Here is a 17,958-nt window from a genome sequence, read left to right as displayed (position 1 = left end):
TAGATTACCTAATACAAGAAAGAAAAAAGACGAATAAAATAGGTATCAAAAGTAGGTACCTACCTACTCGGTTAGGCTGGCCCGGCCCAAGTGATCGTGATAGCGCACACGTGTACACGCGCCCTTGTGCATAATTTTTCTCAGGTAGCACCTCAAGGGTTAAACAACATCACTACCATGATGTGTGGCTCTTGTTCCAATGAAAATGCATACAAGAACATATTCATCTGGTATCAGAATAAACAGAGAGGAGGAGCCTCAGGATTCACCAAGGAAGAACAGGAGTCTAGTATGATAAATCAGGCGCCCGGCGCACCTAACCTATCCATACTATCATTCAAAGGTAGGAAGAACAGGCGTCTTATATGATAAATCAGGCGCCCGTTGCACCTAACCTATCCATACTATCATTCAAAGGTAAAAGGTAGGAAGAACAGGAGTCTTATATGATAAATCAGGTGCCTAGCGGGAAATAAGCAATAAAATTGCCGGTCGTGTATGTGTTAAACCTATAATGATTATAAACTTTCTTCGTTTTCAGGTGCATTTCACGGTCGTACGCTGGGCTGTCTAAGTACTACCCACTCCAAGTATATTCACAAGATTGATATCCCGGCATTTGATTGGCCGATAGCTTCGTTTCCTAAATACAAATATCCTCTGGAGGAGAATGAGAGGGAGAATAAGGCAGAGGATGAGAAGTGTTTAGCTGAGGTAAGAATACTTCAACACTAAACAAACAGAATAGAGTATATGCCTAGTTAATTTGATTGGTATGCGCGTCTTTCCCGCCGCGGGCGAAATTCATCCTAAACTGATTCTGACTAGGTCCGTTCTCAGAACCTGTGCTTCTTCTTTCTTCAATTTCCGCACGATTGTAACAGTTCCCTCTATTAAACGTCTTAATTAAGAAATAAATCTCCCCAGGTAGAAGATCTGATCACTAAATACAACAAGAAGGGAACTCCAGTAGCGGGTATTGTAGTGGAACCCATCCAATCTGAAGGAGGTGACAACCATGGCTCTAACTATTTCTTCCAGCAACTCCAGAAGATCGGGAAAAAGGTAATATTAACACGTTTTCCAAATGTCAAAATTCAAGAGTTATGGCGGGGAAAAAAACCTTAAAAAGGTTCTTGTAGTCCACTCGAAGTCCGATCCGATCATTTGATCATGTAAAAAAAATCGCCTTCTGCCATTTTTAAAGGCGCGCTAACTTCCGATCAAAACTCTACGCTTTTGAAAACAAATTTTACAAATTTCGCCTTCGCAGTTCGCCTTCTTTGCTCTTGTGGAAATGAAAAGTGGGGAATAATAATAAAAAGTAAAGAAAATTAGACGAAATCTAGAGGAAAACTACAACGGAAATTACAACGTGTTTTGGCATCAAAAACTGACCATCGAAAATTTGACCCGATTACATTACTTTCCTTCCTATAGGATAAGGAAATTGAGATTGACTCTGACTGCCATCCTTTCTTTTGTCTTTGGATTCTAAAGGAAATCAAACAGAGAGGAAAAAGTTCATCAGCTGAAGGTCTACTTGGGGCTAAAATGAACTAAAATACAGACATCGGCTTATTGATGGTAGTGCACCTACCTTCTAAGTGCTAGGTTGCAGGTTCGATTCTTGTCCTAGGCCTAGGCGAACTTCATCATAAAGAAATAAGGTTAGTTTTTGGAACAGCTTATTATCTCCTATCCTGTTCTATCTTTGATTTAGAGAGCATAAGACCTTTATTGTTTCCGTTTCCTCTATCAAACATAAAAAAACAAACTGAAGTTTTCTGTGTAACTGCAAATACCCAGGTAACCACAGACATGAATGTCCTGGGTCATTTCTTTCATTTCTTCGTAATTGTTGCAACCATTTGGTTGATGTAAGATGTCCTTGGTCTTCCTTGTCCTTGTGCTACTTCTCTCTTTCCTTCGATCATGTTCTTTACAAATTGGTTGTGTCTGAAAAGGTGGCCCATCCAGCGATGTCTTCTCTCCTGAATCATTCCCACAGTAGGTACCTGGTTATCTCTATAATAATACAGAAGACAACAGATCAGAACCTAATTGAAAATTGCAAAGTTCTTTAATAAATATCCCTGACACCTCTATCCTCATTAGGCTGAATGCATCTTTGATGTTGGTGACAGCTATTCAAAATATGAACCATTTACAACTTCAGAGGTGCATTCTACACATGATAAATACAAGTAGTTGATATATATCTATTAAGGATTATTAAACAAGATTTTTTTATTAACCATCTGCAAGACCCTCACATTACTGACTCGTTCTGTCCACTTGATCTTCTTCATCTTCCTCCAGCACCACATCTCAAACGCTTCAATTCTCTTCTTTTCAGCCTTGTTCATAGTCCATGTCTCTGACCAGTATAGTGCCACACTTACTACTAAACTCTTCACTAATCTTTTCCTTAGTTCTATGTCTTTGTTATTTGAACAAAATAGTGATATTTTCTTGTAGAATGCTGCTTTAGCTTGGCCAATTCTTTGCTTGATGTCAGATAAACTTTTCCCATCTTCAGTACAGCTGCCAAGATACATAAAGGATTTTGTTTGTTTAAGAGGGTTGTTTCTGAGAGTGATGTTGACTTCTTCAGGTTCATTAGAGCACATTAAGATTTCTGTTTTATGTTGATTTTCATAAAAAAAACTGGTTCGTTAATACGTCATCCACATAGTCTAGGGTTGAATTCATCAGGTGCAATAATAGCGATATCATCTGCAAATCTTAACATTTGTATCTATTTGTATCTATTTATGTGTTCTATTTAATACTATTTCCGTGCAGCATTCTTTGATAGATTAAACAAAAAAATAAAAATCATGAATTAAACAAGTAGCATTAAAAAGCTACTTGTCACAAATGTCTTTTTTTTCTCTCTCTCTCTCTCTCCTTTTTTCCACTTACCGTTGAGTAGAATATCTCCTGTTTTCTGAACGCGATCCAATAGATTCTCGTTATGTATGGTATCAATAATACCCTTGAGTAACAGAACCTTTCCCGGGTCACCCATCCATGTATTGAACACACGGTATGCTTGCTGAGGTCTGGAAGAGAACAAAATAATCATGTAAAAATTCTGAAATAAATTGGCTATTGATAAGAAAAAAGTTCAACGTCACAGTATAACTTCCAAGGTGTTCAATGACCCCTCATTCGGCAACAAGCTACCCGCCTCCTCACTTAGCCTGAGTGAGACGGGAATAGCCAGCACCACGCGAATGCCTAGATGGTCACCCCTCCGGATAGCAACCACTCACACCGTTACTTAACTCCAGTGATACATTAGGAGAACTTACACAAACTCTGGTTTCAAGAAGTATCCTCCTAGCTGCATCTTCTTACTAAAGGTAACAATATCAGGTGACTCCTCGAGATCAAAATGTTCATGGCACCAGAATTTACCACATGGGCCCCCGCCTGTCTGGACTTCGTCTATGAGTAGAGCTGAACCATGCTAGAGGGGACACGAATGATTGGAATTTATTAGATATGCTGGGGAGGTAAACCAGGAAAGGCTGTGTGGAATAGCAGAACGAACCAAGTAAGTTCCAAGATTTAACTTGACGAAATTTCGTAAGATTGTTTGGTTCACTACAACTCACTCTTGAACGGTTTGGTATCTATCCGATTTTGATAAAATTTGGCAAAAATGTTCAACACACGAAGAAAGTTTTATTTCACTTTGGAACCAATCGGACTTCGAGTGGACTACAAGAACCTTTTTAAGGTTTTTTCCCCGCCATAACTCTTGATTGAAACTCAGAGACTAATTCGAGAGAGCAACGTAAGCCTTCCCTATTTCCTGCCCAAACAGAGATCGATCAGTGAATTTCTTGAGAAGAGGAAGCCCATCCCTTCCATTCCTCTGAGAGCGAAAGGAGAAGCTCTCGGGTCGTACATGTAAGTTCGGGGGAAAAAAATGAATTTTCATAGCGAATAGCTTCCTTCGAAGGAAAGAGAGAAGGAGCACAAGGACAAGGAAGACCAAGGACATCTTACATCAACCAAATGGTTGCAACAATTACGAAGAAATGAAAGAAATGACCCAGGACAGAGACAGATGGAGAGATGTTGCCAACCAATCCTAGGATTGAAGCAATAGATAGATAGAATAGCTTCCTGGTGACCCAAAAAACACATCCCCTACCCAAAGTTGTGACTTTCGTTAGAAAGGAATAGCTCACCCCTAAAGGGGAAATAGTTAAAAGTATGAGTGTTTCACCACCGTTTTTATTTCGTAGCAATGAAACAGCTGCTACATTAGACTCGTGTGGTCTGTGTCGTAGCATGCCCATACAGTAGTGTGCCTTTCATCAGGTGGGCAAGAATAGACACAATACTTCATTTGGTTAACTTGGTCCTGTTTTTCTTGTGGAATCAGATTCGAGCTATCCAAAACAATTTTCCCTCTTCTGGGTAGTGTTTTGGACTTCGAATCTGGAGGTTGGCAGTTCAAGTCGAAGTCAAGACAGAAAATGAATCGAGATGTATTGAACGGGAACAACATTTTTGACAAACATTTAAGTAATGAAAATACCTTTTCTTTTAAGTTATCTATGTGTAAACATATTCTGTGAATAAATAACATACTTATAATAACTGAACCTATTTTTCACTTTTCACACAGCAACCTGTATGAAGAACGAGTGAGGAGTATCAAGCAAACCTATCAACAAGATTCGGATGACGAAAGTGAGAACAAGTCAAGTGAAAAATCCGATACCACTGCTCAGAACAAAGAAAACATTGCCGATAATCTTAAGGAAAACACGGAAAAATCACCGGAAACTGAGGAAAACACAGTCAGTGAAAAAAACACAAAAACAATGTGGTTGCAACAATTACGAAGAAATGAAAGAAATGACCCAGGACAGAGACAGATGGAGAGATGTTGCCAACCAATCCTAGGATTGAAGCTATAGATAGATAATTTTTTGTAATTATATTGACAACAAATTTACATATTTTTCATACATGATTTAATGCTAGTAGAACAAACGAAGGTCTTTGTTTCTGTCTCGAACAGGTAGCTCGATTTTAATGGTAACATGCAAACATGTCAGAGACGTGATCAAAATTTGTTATATTTACTACTCAGATCCATATTTCCCGGTGTGAATATAGGAGCTTATCTCATAATATGTTTCTTATGTTTGACTCGCAGGTCTGAAGGATCTAGAGAAGCAGTACCCCGGATTAATTCATTCCGCGCGAGGCAAGGGTACATTCTGTGCTATTGATACCAAGGATGCAACACAGCGAGATGGAATAGTACAGGGATTCAAGAAACGAGGTAAACAAAGAAATGTTATTCACTATTTTACTCAAATCTTGGCCAGCCTAGTTAACTCGATTGGTAGTGCGTCTATCTTGTAAGCGCTAGGCCGCGGGTTCAATTCCCGCTTGGGGCGGATTTTATCCTCATGGGATAATGTTCGTTCTCGGAACGGCTGGCTTTCTCCTATCCTGTCTTCCTTTTCTCTTTGATTTTGGGACAATGAGACCTCCGTGGTGGAAGTTCTCTCAGCCAAACCTATTTTAAGGGGGGAAGAGGAGGAGGAGAAGAATGAAAGAACAACTTAATGAGAAACATTTGATGGTTTCAGGTATTGAGATTGGTGTGTGTGGTGACTACTCGATTCGGTTACGACCTGCCCTCATATTCGGACCCAAACATGCTGAGATATTCCTCTCTGCCTTCCAATCCATCCTTAAGGAGAAATCATCATAAACCTAACGCTATGATATTATGCATACTTCCATTATGATAAGTTGTACACTTCGAAGTGTATTCCAAAGGAAATTGAAATGGTCTCATGGTTGGTATTAAAATGTATAGGCGGACTGCCCAAAATTTAGGTTGCCAAATATGGACTCTTCAGAGGACGATTACCATTGAACGATTTTTTTATTATTATTATTATTATTATTTTTTCTTTTTATGTTCAAAAAATAGAATAGGTTATACATACCTTGTTTATCCTGCTTGAATGAAAGAAAGCATCTTCTTGACCACCTTCCTCTCCATTATTACGTGAATAAATTTTCCAATGATAATGCAATGTCATACTTCGGTTGGGGATGTGAACCCGCGCTTTCTCACTTACCAAGCGTGTGCTGAACCTTTGTATTACCGAAGCTACACTATTCCTTATAGTTTATACGTAGGTTATTAGTCTGTTCCCCTTATCCCTCTATGTGTAAGACAAGTACAACATATTTTTCACTATCTATTGTATTCAGAAAAAGAATAAGTCTTCCATTTTGAAACTATTAATTTAATGTATTATTTACTCGCACATTTTACTCTAATTTTTAAATAATTCTTATTATTATTCGAATATTACCACTTTTTTTTTATTTCTTAGACATGAAAATATCCTCTTTATTTAGATTCCCCTATTATAGGGGATGTATAGAGTAAGGGTTTATCAAACCAGAGTTGAGTTTAATCCAGAATTGAAGCCAACTCCGACTTCGTAAAACGCGATCTTATTGTTACAAAAAAAAAGTCGAAAATTACCAAGATTTGACCCATAATAAATTCACACAAACGAAGATCTCAAGCTAGGTAAAAGCATGTACAAAAGGTCATTTATTTGAATGTGGCATTGGTGTTGTATGTTTCACAGGAACAGGATAAGGTTCTGTCTCAGCAGAAAACACATCGGGAGGCAGAACAAGAGAGACAATGGAAACAGCTCCAAGCGATCCGACAGCAACAGCAACAGGGTGAGTGTTGCACTGTTTCATTTTATTATTTGGGCAGATTTAGACATTCTATAACTATTATGGTCATCTTAAATACTCTAATGGAAAACTCTTGTTGAAAAAAAAATCATGTTGAAATATTTGGAGATATCACAGAGAGGAGAGAGGGAGCAGAGAGAACCTTCCAGTCTGAAAGCAGAAGAGAGAATGAGCTCTGACAAAAATCTAGGTCTGAAGAAACCTCCCCTTGACCCCCTACTACCAAAAACCATGTAGGGGGTCAGGGGAAATGTAGGGGGTTGAGGGGAGGATTCTCCTACATTTTGACCATAGGTTTGAAGTTTGGACTTCATTTACTCATTTCCCCTTGATTTTCATAAGTGGAAGGTCCTCATCGATTCTTCTGTGATAAGTCACCTATTCGCGGTTTGCTCGTGGTATTCGCGGTTGGCTCGCGGTATCTGCGGTTGTTCGCGGTATTCGCGGATTATTCGCGGTATTCGCGGATTATTCGCGGTATACGTGGATTGTTCGCGGTATCCGCGGTTTGTTCGCGGTATTCGCGTTTTGTGCGCAGTATCCGCGGTTTGAAACTTTGGATTTAGGCTCTAGATACCTCAAAACGTGTTTTGGCATCAAAAACTGACCATGGAAAATTTGACCCGATTACATTACTTTCCTTCCTATAGGATAAGGAAAGTAAAAAATGGTGTTTTGGATTATTATTCTGAAATCCAATTTTATCTCGTGTAAGAGGCCCTGATAACTTTGGGGGGGCTTAAGCCCCCCAAGCCCCCCCCTATCGCCGCCTATGGTAAGCGCTAGGTTGGGGGTTCGATTCCCGCCCGGGGAGGTACATTACATGCCTACTTGTAATCAAATGGGCGTGATTCTCACAATAAAATTGTGCTATGCAGGGCCGTACCCATGATTTTGTCGAGGGGGGGAGGGTTTAAATTCTCGAAGTCTGGCCTACATCCTACATTAAAAAAAAAAATGAGCTCGAGGGGGAAGCAGGCCCTCTCCTAAAAAAAAAGTGACCGATTTCCGACTGTGAGATACCTATCTCTACAATGCGATGCAGGGCGCAGGCAGCCTTTCAACACCTTAACGTGCAGGGTGCAGGTGTGAAAGAAGATTGAAATTTCAACTATCCACAAGGGTTGCTAGCTTCACCAATATAAAATCGACCAATGAGAAACGAGCTCATTCGAGTGAATTAATGATTTCATTGGTTAATTAATTTTGATCCGATCATTTGGTGGGTCTACGCTACATAAGTCTGAACTGGACGAACTTTTACAAGATCCAATTTTATCAAAAGAAAGGGCTTAAAGAATGCTATCGAAGCAGCCAAAAAACGGTCGAAATCCGTCCAAAAGCGGTCAAAATACCGCCAAGCGCAGCACCTATCTTAATTAAACGTTTTCTGTTGCATTCTTGTCACATTTGTGAACTACATACCAAATTTCAAGTCTCTAGCTCATACCGTTCCCGAGATATTGTTTTGTTAAACCTACCTGAGATTTCATCCAAAGTACAAACACCTCTCAGACAAGCTCCTAACTCAGCAACAGACAGAAACTCATGGCCAAAGGAAGTGAATATTGACTACAAGGAAAAGTACAACAAACTACATGCGTCCTACGAGGTATTATCCAAGAAGATATCGCTCTACATGGAGAAGACTAGAAAGGAGAAGGAACAACTGAAGCGACAATTGAGAATAGAAAAGACGAGGAGTAGCAAGGCTCAGGAAGATCTTGATAGTTTGAGGAGAAAGTTTCAGTACCTTATGAAAAATAAACCCAGCCTGAACAAGAAATGAGGTGTCTTTATCTACTCTAGTCGTGTTTTTTTATGCAAATAAAAAAAATATTTTATTTGATTTCTTTGGTTTTTCTATTCAATTTATTTGTGTCATAAAAAAAAAATGCAAAAAGGAGCTAACCATATTGGTTTTATTTGCATAAAAAAATACGACTTCTGTTGAACACGGTAAAATTAGTGGGGTGTCAATGATGGCAATCAGTTCTCGAAAATTGAACATTCAGATTATATACGTACATATGTACATAATAATATTACCAATAATTCAGGGAAGAATTCTCTCTGACAAAGGACCCCTCCAGGGCCAATAAACAGTTTACAGATACAGATTTGATTTAATAACCACGTGACATAGACCAGATTTCTGACGTTGCGTCCGTCATTGCTTGTGTGTGTGTGTTTTTTTTTTTTTTTACAAATTAAAGGGAATCCCATGATTAACGATCATTTGATCATGTAAAAAAAATCGCCTTCTGCCATTTTTAAAGGCGCGCTAACTTCCGATCAAAACTCTACGCTTTTGAAAACATTTTACAAATTTCGCCTTCGCCTTCTTTGCTCTTGTGGAAATGAAAAGTGGGGAATAATATTAATAATAATGAAAAGTAAAGAAAATTAGACGAAATCTAGAGGAAAACTACATACTACATCGGAAATTACCTACTGAGGAATGGACGTGCTTTTCACAATGGGCTTTAGTAAAATGTTTCAACCAGTGATTATGTTCAATGAAATTTGAAGTTACCAACTTGAAGGAACAGTGACAACCTTTGCCAAATTTCTGGAGTTGGTAAAAACGGAAAATCAAGACTCAATTATACATTATACTCTGTTGAGAATTAGATAATTCTTCTCCAAATAATTCAGGTGAGTTGGTTTTAGAAAATGGCTTTCCAGTCCTGTAATGCATAAATGAAATAACATCCAATGTTGGTGATTCTCTTCAAGACAATAGTGGAAACACTGCAATCTTCCAAAAATTCCATAATGGAATAGGTAAAAATTGCCAAAATGAAATTGTTGGTTGGAAACCTTCCCTAACATTTTGAATTGTTGTTTGGCATATGGGCTCATTATATTCATTACAAGGTTCTACACAAAACAACTGAAATTAGGCTACTAGTTCTCAAATCAACAAATAATACAGAACTCCCATGCCCTCTTGTTTACCAGGTGGTGTTCCTTAACCACTGAAGGCATTAAAGCAACTTGAGGCTGTGTTTATGAACAGGGCTGAGATGAGCTCGGACGAGGTGAGATAGGATATTGTTTCTACAGTTTTGCATTGGAGTGGTAACTTAACCAAGGATACCGTGGGATTGTTGGGCTTTTTTTCTAACCCTCTGTCCCGGCGGCAATTTTTAAAATTTATTTTATATTTTTTTTGTTTGCTTTGTAATTCGCTTGTTTGTAATATCTAATTTAAATGAAAAGTATAATATAAACGTGCAAACTAGAGATAAAAAGTAAAAAATGAATTCAGATTGTCATTTCTGGGGTATCCTGAAGTATTCCGAAAGGAAAACTGAGGCTGTGTTTATGTACAGGGCTGAGATGAGCTCGGACGAGGTGTGAGATAGGATATTATTGTTTCTACAGTTTTGCATTGGAGTGGTAACTTAAGCAAGGATAGCGTGGGATTGTTGGGCATTTTTTCTAATCCTCTGTCCCGGCGGCAATTTTTAAAATTTATTTTATATTTATTTTTGTTTGCTTTGTAATTCGCTTGTTTGTAATATCTAATTTAAATGAAAAGTATAATATAAACGTGCAAACTAGAGATAAAAAGTAAAAAATGAATTCAGATTGTACGCGTTGCGGAAAAAAAATCAAAATTTCGAATTTCCCGCCAACTTTACACGCTCATGAAGGCTCTGTGTTAAGTTACCACATCATTTTCCACTTGCCAAGAACATCTCAGAATGGCCTATCTCAGCCCTGTTCATAACCACGGCCTGAGGTTTTGGTTAGTACCATTGTACCAGGTTAGGCTTGCTGGGACTGTGAAAAAAAAAAAAAAATCCAAGTCTGATCCTACCCAGTAGCTACATATTCATATAGGTAACCAGAATCTAAAGATTCAGTCATCTGATTGGTTGATTTCAAAAATGTTAACCAAACAGAATGCTTAATCCAAGAGTTAAACTTAAACCAATTTTAAACTCTATTGTGACTACAGGCTTTAATCAGTGGTGGCATTACCAGTGTAAAAAGATTGGTTAAAAATAAGAATTGACTGCAAAGGAGGCACTTAGATATCTGCAATATTTGTGTCGAGGTTCTGCTACACTACAAAAATATTTCATGATTTGAATAAATTAGTCATGTACTTACTTATCTACTAATAAGACAAATTATTAATTAGAAAATACCTACCCTTCTATTGCTAAGGGGGAAAAATGTGATGCTTTACTTCATTGAACTCTTAATATTGTTCATGGAGTATTTGAAGAAAAGTAGGAAATACCTATTGGGTTTTCATTTCAAGTTGTTTCTCTTCATTTTCAGATTTCATAAAGATGAATAATAAGAAAAGAGTACCTGCTCGAGATGAAGACGAGGAAAATTCAGATGATGTTGACAATGACTTGGCAGTAAAGGATTCTAATAAGTCAGACACATTGACTGAAGAAGATGATGGAAAAGGTGAGTAAAAATAATAAAAAATCTCGTTTTAATAATCCTTAATAGATACCTATCAACTACTTGTATTTATCATACCTATGTAGAATGCACCTCTGAAGTTGTAAATGGTTCATATTTTGAATAGCTGTCACCAATATCAAAGATGCATTCAGCCTAATGAGGATAGAGGTGTCAGGTATATTTATTAAAGAACTTTGCAATTTTCAATTAGGTTCTGATCTGTTGTCTTCTGTATTATTATAGAGATAACCAGGTACCTACTGTGTTCACTAGGAAATGCAAAGTATCATGTCTGTGGTTATCTGGGTATTTGCATTTACACAGAAAACTTCAGTTTGTTTTTTATGTTTGATAGAGGAAACGGAAACAAAAAAGGTCTTATGCTCTCTAAATCAAAGCAGGATAGGAGATAATAAGCTGTTCCAAAAACTAACCTTATTTCTTTATGATGAAGTTCGCCTAGGACGAGAATCGAACCTGCAACCTAGCACTTAGAAGGTAGGTGTGCTACCATCAATAAGCTGGTGTCTGTATTTTAGTTCATCATTTTAGCCCCAAGTACTTCAGCTGATGAACTTTTTCCTCTCTGTTTGATTTCCTTTAGAATCCAAAGACAAAAGAAAGGATGGCAGTCAGAGTCAATCTCAATCAGAAGCAGCCAACTCCCCTGTATCTAATGAACGGCGGAGTTCTCGTATCATGACACGCAGACAACGCGACTCCGATGAACTTTTTCCTCTCTGTTTGATTTCCTTTAGAATCCAAAGACAAAAGAAAGGATGGCAGTCAGAGTCAATCTCAATCAGAAGCAACTAACTCCCCTGTATCTAATGAGCGGCGGAGTTCTCGTATCATGACACGCAGACAACGCGACTCTGAGTTACGCCTTCAGTTTGCCAAGAAATTGAAAGCCAATGCCACTGCAGACAAAGGCACTGCACGGAAAAGTTTACCCAAGACACCGACACGACGATTCAGCAAGAGTGATCTGAACACAAGCGAGGATGAGACCATGTCACCAGTGAAGAAATCAGTAGGGAAGAAACCAATGCTAACAAACAAGAGGAAGAGTAGTCTGGAGTATGAGAAGAGCAGGAAACTCTTGAGACATAATGCAGACACCACGACCACAACAGATGACCAGTCTGAAGACACAGAGGAGTCTGACTATAGGAACAATACAAGCAAGAGAAAACCAAACCAAACCAAAAACACGAAACAAGTGAAGAAAATCAAACAGGAACCAAGCGAAGACGAAACAGTCATTTTGTTATGAGAGTAGATCAAAATATAAAAAATATATAAAATATAAAAGGTACACATTGATAGCAAAAGAATGCAATAGGAAAAAATGGAAAAGAAAAAAAGAAAAAAAAAGCTCATCCCTAGAGAGAGTCCAGCCAAAAATGGGAGAGAATAGTAGTTGGTGATTCTCTTCGGGACAATAGTGGAAACACTGCAATCTTCCAAAAATTCCATAATGGAATAGGTAAAAATTGCCAAAATGAAATTTTTGGTTGGAAACCTTCCCTAACATTTTGAATTGTTGTTTGGCATATGGGCTCATTATATTCATTACAAGGTTCTACACCAAACAACTAAAATTAGGCTACTAGTTCTCAAATCAACAAATAATACAGAACTCCCATGCCCTCTTGTTTACCAGGTGGTGTTCCTTAACCACTGAAGGCATTAAAGCAACTTGAGGCTGTGTTTATGAACAGGGCTGAGATGAGCTCGGACGAGGTGAGATAGGATATTGTTTCTACAGTTTTGCATTGGAGTGGTAACTTAACCAAGGATACCGTGGGATTGTTGGGCTTTTTTTCTAACCCTCTGTCCCGGCGGCAATTTTTAAAATTTATTTTATATTTATGAAGCCAAGATTCACATGAACTTAGTAGTACCTTTTGTAAAATAATGATCAATAATCCCCACTTGAGTTCTATTTATTTTCATTGTTTACACTTTTGTATATAACATTCATGTAATTAGTCCAAAATTACTTTAAAGTGATGGTTACAAACATATGAGAAGATTATTATAACAGATCAGTGTTTGTAATTTCTCCAATATTATGTAGGAGGTGCCTAACACTTGCAATTTCAAGTGTTGTACAACTCCTTTGACATTTCAATGAAATTATTCTAAAAATTCCAAATACCTACTCCTGCTAGTGCTATCTATTAGCTTTGTGATTACATTGTATTAGGTAGGTCAGAATTGTATTAATTACCTACATGTTTCTAAGTAAAGAGTTAGTTTGTAAATGTACTACCTACCTATGTCTGTAAATAAAATTTCGTTAGTGAAATGAAAACATCAAATTCTTAATCTTTTTTATATTGAGCAGGAATTTATTGTAATGTACACCTACCTAGTAGGGAGTTTTTAGCCCTACTGTGGCAGAGTAAACACTACCTATTCTATTATTTATTTTAATTACAATAATAATATTATTTAATGTTTTATTAATCTCAATGATGATTTTTCCATAAGCTTTTTCCCCCATAGGCTTGCTGTTTATCAAACTCTTCTCAACCCTTGACTTGAAGGAACTAACCAACTAACCACTTTGTCTACCTTCAGAAATAAATTTTGTCTTTATTTTTTAAAATAAATGTACTTAGGTACTGAGTCAAAACAAACAGAGGTAATGAAAAGCTTACATTGATATGGCATGTTAATAAAAAGATGACATTGTCATTTTGATAGCTGTCCTTGTGAAATAATGTAAATGATACAAAGCAAGCTTTGAGTCAACTCTTGTAAACTATATGGAGAATTTATTGTGGGGACATGTATAAAAAGACAACGGTTATTATCTAAACACAATGATGTGTAGTAAATGTATTCGCACAGATATCTGCCTGCATTGGAACTTACACAAACATCTACTCTACTAATATCAATGTCCAATACTTGATTTATGTTGGCTTTATTTGTTTGAAACTCTTTAACTAAACTTTCAACATCTAAAGCTGTTTTAATGACGTCAATAGAATCTGTACACTGACACAGCTCAGCTGCTTTGCACTTCAAATTAGGTGGTAATTTCCTGTAGATATCTTCACTCGCATAGTTGTCTCTGTGTCCACATACCTCAGAAACTCTTTAACTAAACTTTCAACATCTAAAGCTGTTTTAATGACATCAATAGAATCTGTACACTGACACAGCTCAGCTGCTTTGCATTTCAAATTAGGTGGTAATTTCCTGTAGATATCTTCACTCGCATAGTTGTCTCTGTGTCCACATACCTCGAGTGTTATTTTATCAGCCATGTCAGACACACCCACATGAATAACAAGGTCTGGATTGTATTTCTTCCATAATGCTGGCACAGTGACATCCACATAGTTGTAGCTCACTTGAATTTGCTCTTTCACAATTTCAATGTTGGTGTTGGGAATTCTGTCTGGTAATAGTGACACAGCTTCCCATGATGGGTTGATGGTGTGTGTTTTAAATGGACCAAAACCAGTTATAAGAACTTTGAATGAAGCTGTCACATCCAAGGCATTTGATGTCTCTCCTCTAGTATCTGTGTCTAATTCAACTGCTTGAGCCATGCTTTAACCTGAAAAATAATAATAATTTACTGAGGTGAGTAACTCAAAGATTAGTGGAAAAGGAACTTGGAAAAATAATGAGAACTGTGGTTTCAAATCTTTTGGTACAAACACATTGAAAATCACTGTCCTATTACAGCTAAATGTTAAGCAAGAATCAAGACACTGGTAGCTATTAGCTACTGAAAACATAGGGGTGATGTATTTAAACTTACCTTATATTTTTATACAATAATTTTGAATCATGTACGTAAATCCTTTACTGTACCAATCTAAATGCACTGGTCTTGTTCCTCAATATGTTCTTGCAAAAAAAAATAAATAAAAAAAAAAATGCAGTAGTGTTTACCTACTTAAAATGCAGGATGTTAAATAATATTCAGGGTTTCAGAAACACAATTAATTAATAGGAGTGGTAGGTGTTACTTATACCTACTACTGAGAGTGATAAAACTTTCTTATCAGTGTAACTGAACCTACCTACTATTTGTGTTTTCTATTCTCAAGCTCCTAGACTAGCTCACTCGAGATTCTGGAGCCTGGAATTGTTCCTATTATCTATCCAATATTTTACAACTAATCTAGAAGTTCTAGTAGGTATTTTCGCTGAAAACTAAAGAAAAAAGTAAAAGAAAAAAAAAAAACACAAAAATCAGAGGTAAATTTCGTCTTTTCTTTCCCCAAGTCCTAAAATTGATAATTTTTAAAATTTCCCGGGCCGTTGGCCGATTTTTTGCGCTTGATCTTCGGATCCAAAAAGAGTCACGTGATAAAAATACGCCTATCGCTAAGATCCGTTCACACGAGTGATCCGTTTCTTTATTTTATTAAAAATTTTCAAAATGAAATTCTGCTCTGCTCACGTAGAAATTGAAAAATCCATAACGTATTATATTTATTAAAACATAAAATCCATTATTTCTGAGTACCTATAGTCTCTACAATCTCATTTGTGGTAGTCACGGTTACTAAGTTACTTCTGAAAATGCTTGGAGACTGTCCAGACACAGCCTCCGAGAATATTCGTAAAATGTGACTACCATAAATAAATCCAAGAATTTACCATCTCAATAACATAAATACACGTCATTGATGACTAATCCAAGCAATTTACGTAAAAATAATAGGTACCTACGTACCTAAAAGTGCCATCATTATTAAATAATGTATCAAAGAAAATGATTCATACAGACAAAAAATATTTTAGGTACCTACCTAGGTATTCCGCAAAGATACAAAGATAATGAATATGACTGTGATGCTGATGACTGTTACGGTGAATCAACCTGATTACCTACGCAAAGAAATCTGGTGAATCAACCTGATTACGCAAAGAAAACACCCAAAATACTTGTAGGTAGGTACTTCTTTTTCTTCCGTTGAGAAGACATAGGTGTCGTAGGTACTTAGATAATAGAGGTAGGAACCTAAGGCTTTGCAATATGCAGGTAAAGCCAGCCGTTCCGAGCGGGCATTGACTCACCCGACCTAGCGCGCTACTACTTAGGTGTACTTATATCTATTATGTCCGCATAGCTGTGATTCTTAATGGTTGGTAAATAATATTTTATAATAAAATTAAAGTATACCTACATATATTACCTACCTACCTACCTACTTGCCTGAATGTTCGTTAGCCTGACCTTGCAGCTTGCAGTAGAGTAGAAATAAATGTTTTGTGTAGGCTATAGGTAGGTACCTAGGTATTATATATTTTGTGTTAAGATGTTAGATGTATGTAGGTATAGGTTATAGGTTTTATAAGTATTACTTACACCTCACACGTCATCTCGAAGTCTAAACTAAATGTGTTTTCACACGCTCAATAAAAAGCATTCTGTATTGTTTTGTACAATCACAATAAAAAGCATTCATCGCCTTAATATACAGTGCCATTTGAACACCTTAAAAACTAAGGTAATCTGCGTCTTGACGGAGATCCAAGACGCATTCGCCTTAAAAATTAACATTTTTCCATTAAATCTTAATATGTTTTTTTTTTCAGTGTACCTAGGTACTTGCTTGAGCTCGAAAATATTTTTAGCCACCCAATTTATAGCCTGCCTTGTAATCGCTAGGTCGCGGATTCGATTCCCGCCCGGGCCGGATTTCCCCTATCCTGTTCTCATTCCCTCTTTGCTTTCAGGAACCTTCAGTTCTATCCATAAAAAAAGCACATGTATATTGTCTGCTCCATTGAAATTAAAAGTAGCGAAGTAGGTACTTCTCCCTATTAACATAATGGAATATAGAGGTGCCTAAAGGGTTAAATCTTTTTATCTCAGATGCATACGAGAATACCTACAAAAGTGGTTCAAGGTCATCTCTTATCTCAGAAATGCATCAGTTGTTTTAGGAACTCTAGGTAATAATAGGTACCTACCTATGAAATAAAAGGGTATTTCTTCCCTATTTTGTTCTTTTGTAGCACTAAATTTGGCCCTATTTTCATTGTTTTATACGGAATTTCGATTATATCAACCTTTAAACAGAATCTTGATTTTATCAACTACCCTTGGTCCCAATTAGTTGATATAATCGAGGTTCTACTGTATTAATTGTATTGTATTGAATAGTACCTAACAGAGTTCAGGTGGCTGAACTTTTTTTTTATGTTTTCTTGAGGTAAATCTTGAGCTGTCAAAACTAATTATCAAACACCTTTTATTCTAAGTAACCAAAAAGACTTGGATTTTTTTTTCTTCTTGGTGTGTACTGTGTAACTTATTATACTAAACAGGCATGTAAGTCCATACATTATTATTTTTTTTTTTTTTTAATAAAATTTTACGGGACAACGTCCCATTTATTACAATAAAAAAAACTTAATGTTAACAATACAAAAAATAAGCAATGAAAAATAAAATCAATCGATAGGTAATGAAAACAAGAGAAAAGCAAGAGAGAAAAAATTAAATTACAATTTAGAAAAGAGAGCAAAAAAAATTACAATTTAGAAAAGAGAGCAAAAAAATCAAATTACAATTTAGAAAATCAAACCAAATTACAGAAAAAAATATACCCAAAATTGAGAAAATAAAATTAAACAAATGGGTTTCAGGCAAAGAAGTTGGAAAATAAAAAGTAAATCAAATCACAAATTTAGAAACAAACCGGTCAAAAGGCAGGTAGAGGTAAAAAATTAAATAAAAATAAAATAGAAATCAAATTACAA

General features: G+C 36.6%; 4 protein-coding genes and 1 long non-coding RNA gene across 8 annotated transcripts; 3 read left to right on the top strand and 2 right to left on the bottom strand.

Annotated features, from left to right (window-relative positions):
• Window positions 1-93: 93 nt before the first annotated feature.
• LOC113465284 (4-aminobutyrate aminotransferase, mitochondrial-like) lies at window positions 94-6,365 on the top strand (the record flags this gene model as incomplete). The annotated part of the gene is made up of 7 exons (XM_026821155.1): window positions 94-343; window positions 542-714; window positions 928-1,065; window positions 3,788-3,924; window positions 4,652-4,826; window positions 5,182-5,317; window positions 5,631-6,365. Coding segments are annotated over 7 exons (1,134 nt in total), but the record flags the coding sequence as incomplete, so codon positions are not given.
• Window positions 2,834-3,503, bottom strand: LOC113466068 (4-aminobutyrate aminotransferase, mitochondrial-like). Its single transcript, XM_026821167.1, has 2 exons — window positions 3,321-3,503; window positions 2,834-3,068 (listed from the first exon to the last, which is right to left on the bottom strand). Exons 1-2 carry the CDS (start codon window positions 3,356-3,358, stop codon window positions 2,849-2,851), a joined length of 258 nt encoding a protein of 85 aa, XP_026676968.1. The 5' UTR covers window positions 3,359-3,503; the 3' UTR covers window positions 2,834-2,848.
• LOC108251983 lies at window positions 3,786-4,842 on the top strand. Its single transcript, XR_001809420.2, has 2 exons — window positions 3,786-3,924; window positions 4,652-4,842. It is a non-coding gene; the product is annotated as an uncharacterized LOC108251983 (long non-coding RNA).
• A 2,725-nt stretch (window positions 6,366-9,090) lies between the features above and the next one.
• On the top strand, window positions 9,091-12,487 carry LOC103505970. Its single transcript, XM_026821154.1, has 3 exons — window positions 9,091-9,432; window positions 11,074-11,211; window positions 11,970-12,487. Exons 2-3 carry the CDS (start codon window positions 11,085-11,087, stop codon window positions 12,485-12,487), a joined length of 645 nt encoding a protein of 214 aa, XP_026676955.1. The 5' UTR covers window positions 9,091-9,432; window positions 11,074-11,084.
• Window positions 12,488-13,538: 1,051 nt separating this feature from the next.
• On the bottom strand, window positions 13,539-15,423 carry LOC103505957 (pyroglutamyl-peptidase 1). Of its 4 annotated transcripts, XM_008470339.3 has the most exons (4): window positions 15,264-15,423; window positions 14,999-15,087; window positions 14,472-14,791; window positions 13,539-14,313 (listed from the first exon to the last, which is right to left on the bottom strand). In XM_008470339.3, exons 3-4 carry the CDS (start codon window positions 14,781-14,783, stop codon window positions 13,915-13,917), a joined length of 711 nt encoding a protein of 236 aa, XP_008468561.1. In that variant the 5' UTR covers window positions 14,784-14,791; window positions 14,999-15,087; window positions 15,264-15,423; the 3' UTR covers window positions 13,539-13,914. The 4 variants fall into 4 exon arrangements, with proteins under 4 accessions (XP_008468561.1, XP_008468560.1, XP_026676967.1 ...); XM_008470338.3 differs by having other exon boundaries at window positions 14,999-15,423; XM_026821166.1 differs by lacking the exon at window positions 14,999-15,087 and having other exon boundaries at window positions 15,137-15,423.
• Window positions 15,424-17,958: the final 2,535 nt, after the last annotated feature.

The sequence above is a fragment of the Diaphorina citri genome, unplaced genomic scaffold, assembly GCF_000475195.1.
Source record: "Diaphorina citri unplaced genomic scaffold, Diaci psyllid genome assembly version 1.1 scaffold206, whole genome shotgun sequence".
Lineage (NCBI taxonomy): Eukaryota > Metazoa > Arthropoda > Insecta > Hemiptera > Psyllidae > Diaphorina > Diaphorina citri.
Note: the sequence above shows the minus strand (reverse complement) of the source record. Positions and strands in the feature narration are given on the sequence as shown.

Coding starts and splice junctions, on each gene's coding strand:
- LOC113466068 (XM_026821167.1), bottom strand. CDS start 3,358: ATGCAGCTAGGAGGATACTTCTTGAAACCAGAGTTTGT. Junction 3,069..3,320: donor TTCTTGAAACCAGAGTTTGT/GTAAGTTCTCCT, acceptor GTTCTCTTCCAG/ACCTCAGCAAGCATACCGTG.
- LOC103505970 (XM_026821154.1), top strand. CDS start 11,085: ATGAATAATAAGAAAAGAGTACCTGCTCGAGATGAAGACGAGGAAAAT. Junction 11,212..11,969: donor TGAAGAAGATGATGGAAAAG/GTGAGTAAAAAT, acceptor GATTTCCTTTAG/AATCCAAAGACAAAAGAAAG.
- LOC103505957 (XM_008470338.3), bottom strand. CDS start 14,783: ATGGCTCAAGCAGTTGAATTAGACACAGATACTAGAGGAGAGACATCA. Junction 14,314..14,471: donor CTGATAAAATAACACTCGAG/GTATGTGGACAC, acceptor AGAGTTTCTGAG/GTATGTGGACACAGAGACAA.